General features: G+C 37.3%; 1 protein-coding gene across 5 annotated transcripts in view; it reads right to left on the bottom strand.

Moving 5' to 3' along the window:
- Positions 1 to 2,581: 2,581 nt before the first annotated feature.
- The window catches only part of SANBR (SANT and BTB domain regulator of CSR), a 62,842-nt gene continuing 53,648 nt past the window's right edge, over positions 2,582 to 11,775 (bottom strand). For 3 of the 5 annotated variants that reach the window (XM_070798732.1, XM_070798733.1, XM_070798735.1), the window contains 6 exons: positions 10,915 to 10,932; positions 10,430 to 10,458; positions 10,278 to 10,351; positions 9,887 to 9,975; positions 6,017 to 6,108; positions 2,582 to 5,002 (listed from right to left, as the gene is read on the bottom strand). In XM_070798732.1, the coding sequence (XP_070654833.1) occupies positions 4,966 to 5,002; positions 6,017 to 6,108; positions 9,887 to 9,975; positions 10,278 to 10,351; positions 10,430 to 10,458; positions 10,915 to 10,932 (339 nt within the window). In that variant the 3' untranslated portion in view covers positions 2,582 to 4,965. Of the gene's footprint in view, positions 5,003 to 6,016; positions 6,109 to 9,886; positions 9,976 to 10,277; positions 10,352 to 10,429; positions 10,459 to 10,914; positions 10,933 to 11,775 lie in introns of those variants that run through there. The other 2 variants (XM_019970208.2, XR_002181750.2) reach the window with 2 other exon arrangements.

The following is an 11,775-nucleotide window of genomic DNA, read 5'->3' as shown; positions in this document are numbered from 1 at the left end:
GATATAAGCATCTGAATGCAGAGTTCCCAAGAATAGCAAGGAGAGATAAGAAAGCCTTCCTCAGTGATCAATACAAAGAACTAGAGGAAAACAAGAGAATGGGAAAGACTAGAGATCTCTTCAAGAAAATTAGAGATACCAAGGGAACATTTCATGCAAAGAAGGGCACAATATAGGACAGAAATAGTATGGACCTAACAGAAGCAAAAGATATTAAAAAGAAGTGGCAAGAATACACAGAAGAACTGTACAAAAAAGATCTTCAGGACCAAGATAATCACGATGGTGTGATCACTCACCTCGAGCCAGACATCCTGGAATGCGAAGTCAAGTGGGCCTTAGGGAGCATTATTATGAACAGAGGTAGTGGAGGTGATGGAATTCCAGTTGCTTGCACTCAATATGCCAGCAAATTTGGAAAACTCAGCAGTGGCCACAGGACTGGAAAAGGTCAGTTTTCACTCCAATCCCAAAGAAAGACAATGCCAAAGAATGTTCAAACTACCACATAATTGCACTCATCTCACACACTAGTAAAGTAATCCTCAAAATTCTCCAAGCCAGGCTTCAACAATACATGAGCCGTGAACTTCCAGATGTTCAAGCTGGTTTTAGAAAAGGCAGAGGAACCAGAGATCAAATTGCCAACATCCGTTGGATGATCGGAAAAGCAAGAGAGTTCCAGAAAAACATCTATTTCTGCTTTATTGACTATGCCAAAGCCTTTGACTGTGTGGATCACAATAAACTGTGGAAAATTCTGAAAGAGATGGGAATACCAGACCACCTGACCTGCCTCTTGAGAAACCTATATACAGGTCAGGAAGCAACAGTTAGAACTGGACATGGAACAACAGACTGGTTCCAAGTAGGAAAAGGAGTACATCAAGTCTGTATATTGTCACCGTGCTTATTTAACTTCTATGCAGAGTACATCATGAAGAACGCTGGGCAGGAAGAAGCACAAGCTGGAATCAAGATTGCCGGGAGAAATACCAATAACCTCACATATGCAGAAGACACCACCGTTATGACAGAAAGTGAAGAACTAAAGAGCCTCTTGATGAAAGTGAAAGAGGAGAGTGAAAAAGTTGGCTTAAAGCTCAACATTCAAAAAACGAAGATCATGGCATCTGGTCCTCACTTCATGGCAAATAGATGGGTAAACAGTAGAAATAGTGGCTGACTTTTATTTTTGGGGGGCTCCAAAATCACTGCATAAGGTGACTGCGGTCATGAAATTAAGAGGCTTACTCCTTGGAAGAAAAGTTATGACCAACCTAGACAGCATATTAAAAAGTAGAGACATTACTGTGCCAACAAAGGTCCATCTAGTCAAGGCTATGGTTTTTCCAGTAGTCATGTATGGATGTGAGAGACTATAAAGAAAGCTGAGCACCGAAGAATTGATGCTTTTGAACTGTGGTGTTGGAGAAGACTCTTGAGAGTCCCTTGGACTGCAAGGAGATACAACCAGTCCACCCTAAAGGAAATCAGTCCTGAATATTCATTGGAAGGACTGATGTTGAAGCTGAAACTCCAATACTTTGGCCACCTGATGCGAAGAGCTGACTCACTGGAAAAGACCCTGATGCTGGTGGGATTGAAGGTGGGAGGAGAAGGAGACAACAGAGGATGAGATGGTTGGATGGCATCACCAACTCAATGGGCATGAGTTTGAGAGTTGGTGATGGACAGGGAGGCCTGGCGTGCTGCAGTGCATGGGGTTGCAAAGAGTTGGACATGACTGAGCTACTGAACTGAACTGAAGCCTCTTAGAATTGGACTGGCTAGGTAGCCCCCATGCCTTTTAACTGGGAGGTGTGAAAATAGAATAGTTGAGGATTGAAGAATTACTTCGAGATGTTGAAGATAAAAGGTTTTTTGTTTGTTTTTATACATTTGCCTTTGGCAGATTAGTGTGGTGGGCTTCCCAGGTGGCTCAGTGGTAAAGAATCTGCCTGCCAAGCAGGAGATGTGAGTTTGATACCTGGGTCAGTAAGATCTCCTGGAGAAGGAAATGGCAACACACTCCAGTATTCTTGCCTGGGAAATCCCCTGGATGAAGGAGCCCAGTGGGCTACAACACAACCTAGTGGGCGCACACACACACTTAGCATGACAGGGCTTCAGCTTCAGCTTCCAAAGCACTCAGCACAGCTCACAATACCTGGCTAAGAGTTCTGAAGAAGGACAATAACAAAATAATGCAACAGTTATAAATCACCTTTTCTGCAATATTTTATCCCTTAAATGTTTGCTGAAGTCCTTACCAGGTTAGTTTTTTTTTTTTTTTTTTTTTTTAGTGAAGTCGCTCAGTTGTGTCTGACTCTTTGTGACCCCATGGACTGGAGCCAGATTCTCCTGGCAAGAATATTGGAGTGGGTTGCCATTTCCTTTTCCAGGGGATCTTCCTGACCCAGGGATCGAATCCAGGTCTCCCGCATTGCAGGCAGATGCTTTAACCTCTGAGCCACCTGGGAAATGTACAAAATTCATTTCTTCCATGAAAACCTATGACCTGGAGCCCATCTGAACTTTTTGAGAAGATGCAATGATTCAGATCAAGGGACTCTACAAACAACTTTTGTCATTAATGTTTATTTCAATTAAATAAATGTGAATTCAGAATTAATGTAAGATAAAACCTCAAAGTATTTAGCAAAACAAATGCTATTATGAACTTGATTAAAATGTTTGTGTTACCTGTGTTATGAACTACAGACATTCACAAAATTTAAAGCACATTCTGAAGAAAATAAAATTCTGATAAATTCTGTTTGTAAAAATCAATTTAGTGGTACAGTCCCCTTGGGGAAGAAGCAATCTGCCTTGTTACCATCAATTAAAAATCAAATGAGATATTTTCCTCTTTCAGTTGTGACCGTCATAGCAAACCTAAATCCTTTTTTGATCACAGAATACAGTAAACAAGACTGGTATTTAACAGGTCTTACAGATCATGTAGTATAAAACATTTTCTTTTGCAAATAAAATGTATAAACTATTTCAAAAATATCAAACCATTGAAAAATATGTCGACTGCAACAAAATTTCCAAACAGAAGTTCAAAAATCTTGGCAAAGCTATGCATGTAACATCAAATAAAACCTAGCTTTATTTACCAAATAAAATATTCATTAAAAATACATAACACTTCAACATTTCAATAGAAATTGCTGTTCTGTCATACACTAGCAAGTCTGTTTTCTAAATAATTTGAAGAAAATTTCTAAGATAAATGAAGACTAAAAATAAAAACAATGCAAATTAAAGTGTTTTAGAGACCTACATATAAGTAATTTCCAAACACATAACTGTTATATGATTATGGTTTGGAACAAATTTTCCCTGAGCACTCTTTCTGCTTGGTTAGAAAAACTGATTTCTCCTGAATAATTAGATTTTTCACCCATCAAGTGTATCTGGGAATCTTTCCTTCCAGACATCTCTAAAGTAATAACTGATTGTAACCATCTTAAGGGGCTATTTGAATGGCTATAGAATTATGGTTGAGTTTTAGTGTCCTAAGAACTGTACAGTGGGTGTCTTATACAACTGAAATGATTTACTATCCTAAAACTATCAACAGTTGTTTTAACAACTTCAGAATCCAAATTTCTTTTAACAAATTCAGCTGTTTTAACTAGCTTCACAGAAGAAAGAAGTAATAATCAGTAATTCCAGACCAATAAATACATATTAAAAACTGAAAAAAGAGTTGGATTAACATTGTGATTTCTCTGGAATAACACTGAAAAAAATTAAGCCTTCTGCCCAAAACAGGAAATACTTCACCTTAAAATTTTACGTAACTCAGTTTTGAGATCTGTCACTTCTTAAAAGTCATGCAAGCATAAAATTAGCATCACTGGAAATTTCGTCACATAAATGGCAGTTCTCAATGCCATCACAAGATTTACAGCCCAAAGACATACATAATCAGTGCACATGTACAGTACCACTACTAGATGTGTTCCCCTAATTTTTTAAGATCTTAAAAAACTCTTAGCTATTTGAGAGTTTAGGCCTCTTCTCTTTCAAATAAATAAAGTGTAACAAATGCCTTGGAGTCTTAACTATATAAATTTCTAAATACTAATTTTTTACATAGCCTAGCATCACACTGATAGCTAACGGTGAATGATGTTGGATTTGTGATCTCTGAAGAAGATTTCAGCTTCAGAACTAGGGACCAAGCTTGATCACTCAAGAGCTTTTGTGTAGGAGAATTCTATTAAAGTATAAAAAGGGACAGAGAAACCTTCTGACATAGACATCAGAAAGGGGATGGAGAGTGCCCTCCCTCCATAGTCTTATCAAGGCCTTATATACTTTGATCAGACCCACTCCCACAACATTCATCTTAAATTAACAAGATTTGAACTAACAATAGAAAGGTCTTACCAGATCCACTCCCACAAAAAACATCTTATTATAACAAGACTAGTCAGAAGGTTCTTGTTAAGAAGGATAAACATGTCCTAGAACAAGACACATTGCTGTTACATAATCATTAGTATAGAGCTTAAGGAAAAACATACCCTTGAGTCATTAGCTGTGGGCTTAAAGAAAAAATGTTTTACGTGACTAATGTAGAAAAAAAATGTTTGTCCTTTTCTCCTTGAGAGCCCCAGGCTCCTATCTCCTTCTCGAGGGCCCCAGATCCCTTCCTCCTCTGTGAGGGCCCTGGACCCCTTCCTGTTTGAGGGCCCCAGACTCCTTATCAACCTACCTAAGAATGAATTCTCTCAACACCAAAGGAAAATCAGATTTAAGAAGTTTCATATTTACAATTTCATAAGACTTAACTATATATTTCCCTTACCACTAGATTTTTGTGGCTTTCAAGAATATTTAATAAATAACTTAAAACATTTAGAAGTAATCATTCCAAAGATCTTCAAGTAAGCAATTTCAAGTGTCCAGAGGTATGTCTTCTGTCTTCTTATATTTAAAGGTGCTTTACACAGGCCGACCTTGACCAAAACGACTTTTAGACCTAGATTTTTTTAAACAGAAAAGAACGTAAGAGGTGCTTCTAAAACAAAAAGAAGTTGCCACTGCTTTATGTTAAGTCTGATTGACACTGTCAAAATTTAAAGCAAATTCATGTACCTCCATAATCCACTTTAAAAATTCTTGGAGTGAAATGTATTTTGGAATTCAGGCCTTTTTTAATTTGGTGGAGATAATATGTACATACATTGTATATTATGAATCTGGAGTAGTGCCCCATAACCAAACACATGAGTACTTCTTTACTGACCTAAATGAGCATTTACGTTAAGATAAATAAAAACTACAAATAGCACCACAGTAGCTCAGATCAGTAGCCACAAATGTATGAAAAAAACTTTGGGCTTTCTGAGTTTTCTGGATTTCAGAATTGCAGATAAGGCATTTGGATCTGTAGTATTAATGATCAAATTTCAGTAACTGCTAATCTTTCAAAGAAAATTTGTGCTGTCAAATGACAAAGAACATACAAGTTAGATATTCTTTTTCTTTGGCCCCATTGCACAGTATGAGGGATCTTAGTTCCTGGACCAGGAATTGAACCCTGGCCCCCAGTAGTGGAAGCATGGAGTCTTAACCACTGAACCTCCAGGGAAGTCCCACAAATTAGATTTTATCAAGAGAGAACAAGAAATAAGAAAAGTTCAATGATTTATATAAAGTAGTAATACATTATCAATAAACAGCGTAAAGATCCTGCTAGTTTGCAGTGGTACTGCAGCTTACATTTGTCAGCTGTTGGCTCAGAACCGAGCTGACTCAATAAACAAAAAACTGATTTTAAAAAACTATACTTTCATTAAATTTTGTCATCATGACCTTTTAAAGTCTTAACTCTTAAGTTAAAATCTGGTTCTGACTAATGTCTTGATGATCTAATCTCCAAACAAAATAAAACCAAATTATGTGCTTCTAGCGTTCATATGATTTTTCCCTTAAGAAAAAAAAAAATCATCACTTCAAAACTGGCATTCTGAATTCACTTCTGCTGATTTACCTTGTGTTTTTTTCCGAGCTGCTCTGCCGAGCACTGACTGGCACTGAGGCCTTGATTTGTGCTTCAAGCCTGGAATAAATACCTCCTGCAAACTGTAAAGGAGCAAAATTAAGTTAATATCTATATGGAACCAATAGAAGAAGTTTGGCTTTATTGAAACAGCATTACTTTTTAATTTAGAAGCAATTTTTTTTAATTAAAAAGTTTAGCTCTTTGAGTTATAATTTATACGTACTACTTTAAAATTCACCCTATTTAGTGTACTGTTCTGAGTTGAATTTTGACAAATGCATACAGCTGTGTGAACACTTATAAGGGAGACATAACCCAGTTCCATCACCCCAAGAAAATCCCCTGGTGCCCCCTTTTAAGGCCAATGATTTGACGACTTTCTGGCAAACATCAACTTCTGGGTTTTTTTTCTTGGCTGGTCTGTGTAGTTTGCAGGATCTTAATTCCCTGACCAAGGATAAAACTTGTGCCCTTGGCAGTGAAAGAACAGAGTCCTAACCACTGGACCGCCAGGAAATTCCCCTACTTATCTGTTTTATGTCCTTACACCTTTGCACTTTGTAGAACCTTATATATATACAGAATCATGTAGCTTACAGCCTTCTGAATAGGGCTTCTTTCACTTACCATAATGTGCAGGTGATTCATCTATGTTGCAGCATGTATTAGTAGCTCATTCTTTTTTATATACACTGCGGTCTCATTCACTTATCAAATAAAGGACATTTGGGTTGTTTCTAGTTTTTAACAATTCTAAATAAAGCCCTTGTAAAGATATGTGAAATGATCTGCATGGTGAGTAAACATTAAACAATATAAGAAACAGCCAAACTGTTTTCCAAAGTAGCCATTCCCTTTTGCACCCTTGCTAGTTACATATGACAGTTCCAGTTGCTCTATATTGTTGTTAGCATATTAAAAAAAATTTTTTTTAGACATTTTAGTGGGTGTATAGTGGTATCTTGTTGAGGGATTAATTTATGTTTCCCTAATGACTAAGAAGGCCAAAGAGGCTATCTGAGGAGGCTTCACTAATAGCTGAGGAAAGAAGTAAAGTGAAAGGCAAAGGAAAAAAGGAAAGATACACCCAACTGAATGCAGAGTTCCAGAGAAAAGCAAGGAGAGATAAGAAGGCCTTCTACAAATGAACAATGCAAAGAAACAGAGGAAAACAACAGAATGGGAAAGACTAGAGATTTCTTTAAGAAAACTGGAGATGTCAAGGGAACATTTTATGCAAGGATGGGCACGATAAAGGAAAGAAACAGTATGGACCTAACAGAAACAGAAGGGATGAAGAAGGGGTGGCAAGAATATACAGAAGAACTATACAAGAAAGGTCTTAATGACCCAGATAACCACCATGGTGTTGTCACTCACCTAGAGTCAGACATCCTGGGGTACGAAGTCAAGTGGGCCTTAAGAAGCATCCCTACAAACAAAGCTAGTGGAGGTGATAGAATTCCAGTTGAGCTATTTCAAATTCTAAAAGATGATGTTGTTAAAGTGCTATACTCAGTATGTCAGCAAATTTGCAAAACTCAGCAGTGGCCATACGAATGGAGAAGGTCAGTTTTCATTTCATTCCAAAGAAGGGCAATGTCAAAGAATGTTCAAACTACTGCACAACTGTACTCATTTCACATGCTAGCATGGTAATACTCAAAATCCTTCAAGCTAGGCTTCAACTGTATGTGAACTGAGAACTTCCAGATGTACAGATGGGTTTATAAAAGGCAGAGGAAACAGAGGTCAAATTGTGAACATTTGTTGGATCATGGAAAAAGCAAGGGAATTCCAGAAAAATGTCTACTTCTGCTTCATTGACTACGCTAAAGCCTTTGATTGTGTGGATCATAACAGCTGGAAAACTCTTAAAGAACTGGGAATACCTTACTTGTCTCCTGAGAAACTATGTGGGTCAAGAAGCAACAGCTAGAACCAGACAGGGAACAACGGACTGGTTCAAAACTGGGAAAGGAATATGTCAAGGCTAAATACTGTCAACCTGCTTACTTAACTTTTACACAGAGTATATCATGTGAAATGCTAGGCTGGATGAATCACAAGCTGGAATCAAGACTGCTAGGAGAAATATCAACAACCTCAGATATGCAGATGATACCACTCTAATGGCAGGAAGTGAAGAGGAACTGAAGAGACTCTTGATAGGAGGTAGTGAAAAGCTGGCTTGAAACTCAACATCAAAAAACTAAGATCATGGCATCTAGTCCCATCATTTCATGGCAAATAGAAGCAGAAAAAGTAGAAGCAGTGACAGATTTTACCTTCTTGGACTCCAAAATCACTGTGGACACTGCAAAATTTCATGGTGAAAATTTTGACTGCAGCCATGAAATTAAAAGACGCTTGCTCCTTGGAAGGAAAACTAAGTCAAACCTAGCCAGCATATTCAAAAGCAGAGCTACCACTTTGCCGACAAAGGTTTGTATAGTCAAGGCTATGGTTTTCCCAGTAGTCATGTATGGATACAAAAATTGGATCATAAAGAAGACTGAGCACCAAAGAACAGATGCTTTCGAATTGTGGTGCTGGAGAAAACTCTTCAGAGTCCCCTGGACTGCAAGGAGATCAAACCAGTCAATCCTATAGGAAATCAACCCTGAATATTCATTGAAAGGACTGATGCTGAAGCTCCAATACTGTAGCCACCTGATGTGAACAGCTGACTCACTGGCACAGACTCTGATGCTGAAAAAGACTGATGGCAAGAGGAGAAGTGGGCAGCAGAGGGTAAGATAGTTAGCATCACTCCTCCAATGGACAAGAGTCTGAGCAAACTTCAGGAGATAGTGGAGGACAGAGGAGCCCTGGTATGCTACATCCCATGGGGTCACAAAGAGTAGGACAAGACTTAGTGACTGAACAACAATAATAACGACTAATGGTGTTTCTGGTGGTGGCTCAGCAGTAAAGAATCTGCTTGCACTGCAGGAGACAGGAATTCAATCCCTGGGTCAGGAAGATCCTCTAGAGAAGGAAATCCTCTGCTCCAGTATTCTTGCCTGGGAAATCCCATACACAGAGGTGCTGGTGGACTACAGTCCAGGGGGTCACAAAAGAGTTGGACAAGACTTAGCAAAAACAAACAAAAAAGATGACTCATGTTGCCATCTTTTCCTGTGTTTCTTTGCTACCTTCTCTCATGAAGTCTATGGTTAATTTTTTGCCTGCTTCTTTTTACTGGGCTGTTTATTTTCTCACAGTTTATGACTTGTTTTTTTCATTCTCTTAATAGTGCCTTTCAAAAAGAAGTTTTAACTTTTGATGAAATCCAATTTTTTTCTTTTATGGATCATGATTTTGGTGTTGGAGCTAAGAAATATTTGTCTAACCCATGGTGATGAAGATTTTTTTTCCTGTTCTTGTAGGGAAGTAAATTTTTCAATAAAAGCATGAGGGGCAAAAGTTACTGTAAATATATGATACTGATACTAATAATGATATATAATGTTATAACTAATATGTAATTCAGTAAGAGTACAGGTATTTCTTTTTATCATTTTTATAGCAAGATAACATCTTAAAGATAACATCTAAGCACGATACAGAGCTGATAAAGTTAGCAACTCCAGGAGGTCACCTTCCACGATGAGTTGATCTGTTCTTGGATACTATACTTTCAGCGACAGTGTACTTTACTGTGTGTGTTACACAGTATGGACCATACGAGGTGGTGAAAAACTTTTCTGTGAATGAACTGGCTAACTGGTACAGAATATAAAAATATATTAAAAATTTACTCTTTTAAAATCATAAAGCATCTTTATACTTATGATGAAAATAAAGGAGGAAAGAGTACTAAGCGAGCACCATACATGAGTATGTAATTCTTACTTCTTTTGCTTCCTTTGACCTGACTCGATCCAGATCACCCAATCTCATCTTTATTAGGTGCCCAGTAATTTCAGACATCCGCCGCTGATCTGAAATGTAAAAATTAGTAAATCTTACTTTTTATGAAGATGTTTAATTATTCAGCCTTCTTGAAAGTGGAAGCAGTGGATGAAAGTCAGTCTGAGAGACCTCAGAATGACGGATGCATGAAACCACACATTATCTACTGGGGTTGTCTAGTAATGAAACTCTGGTTGATGCCTAAGGAAATGTGCTAATTTGGGGCCTTATTTCAGTTGGAACCTTTAAAGCTATTCAGCATTCTTTATAAAAGACTCCTATCATTGCTATTTATATCCAATTTGTACAGTACCCAAATATTACTACTTACCATCTTCTCTTTGTGCATCTTGGTTGAATCTCAAGGATCTTGTGGCATCCCACTTATTCTTCTGCATACTCACACTATTAAAAAAATTAAACAAAAATCAGCATTGATGTTTTTAGAGTGAACATCTGACTGGATTAAGGAGTAATACTCACATGAAAGGAGACACATCTCTAGAAGTTGACTAAAAAAAAGTAGACAACATTGAGGCCCAATTAGAACATATTTACTGATTAGCATTATAGGTAATAACAAAAAAGAGTTTACATTTATTGGGTACAAGATACTGTACCAAGAGCATTACAAGCATTGTTTCATCGAAGCCCTGCAACAACCATGTGAGACAGATGCGATTATTATCTCTATATTAAAACAGTTTCAGAGGAGTTAAGAAACTTATCCAAAGGGAAAGAGGCCTAGAATTTGAACCTGTTTTATCTGACCTGGAAGCCCCACACCTCTAATGCAGTCTTTAAGAATTCACTCATTCTGTGCCTGTGGTCCTTAACATGGAGATGAATGTGCAATCCATCCAACATATACTGTGTAGAATGTGTCCCCACCCCAGTTTTTCACACATTTTTAGAATCCACAGTTCCTCTTTTAGCCAACAGTAGTTATACTGTTTTCTTATTCCTACCTGGCTTTTTACTCCTTCCTTTGAAGGCATGAGGAAATAAGAATAATTTTAAAAGGTCATAAAATATAATCAATTCTAAAAATTGTTTTATTTTTTGAATAAGTAATACTGGTTCAAAATTCAAGAAGTATAAATAGGACAAAGTAAAAAAGTTTCTGTCCTTCCCGCTAGATATCCAATTCCCTTCCTTAGAGGCAACCAATTTTATCAATTTCTGATATAGCTTTCTATAGCTATTTTATGGATATATAAGAAAATTCATATATATTCCTTTATCTAGTCTACATAAATGGTAGCATAATATACCACTATACATACTGCTCTGCACTTTGCCTTTTTTCTTCTTACAGTTAATTTGCAATGGCGTGTTAGTTTCTGGTATAAAGTGATTCAGCATATACTCTGGAGTGGATAGCCATTCCCTTCTCTAGGGAATCTTCCCAACACGGAGATCAAACCTGGGTTTCCCACACTGCAGGTAGATTCTTTACTGTCTGAGCTACCAGGGAAGCCTATTATATATATATTTATATATATATTCTTTTTCACATTCTTTTCCATTGTAGTTTATTATAAGACTTTGAATATAGTCCCCTGTGCTGTAGGATCTTGTTGTCTATTTTATACATAGTAGTTTGTATATGCTAATCCAAAACTGCTAATTTATCTTTCTTATACTTCACTTTCCTTTCTTCATGTGTCAATATACCTTAGAGATCTTTAATCTCAGTCTTCATAGAGATTCTTCACTCATTTTTACACTGCTAGCATTCCACTGTGGTACTCGTAGCTCTTCTTTTTCGGATTTTTCCTGGATGTATCTGCTTATTTCTTAATACAAACTTTAGAATAGTAATAGAT

The sequence above is a fragment of the Bos indicus genome, chromosome 11, assembly GCF_029378745.1.
Source record: "Bos indicus isolate NIAB-ARS_2022 breed Sahiwal x Tharparkar chromosome 11, NIAB-ARS_B.indTharparkar_mat_pri_1.0, whole genome shotgun sequence".
In the NCBI taxonomy this organism is placed as follows: domain Eukaryota; kingdom Metazoa; phylum Chordata; class Mammalia; order Artiodactyla; family Bovidae; genus Bos; species Bos indicus.
This window is presented reverse-complemented; position numbering and strand designations above follow the sequence as displayed.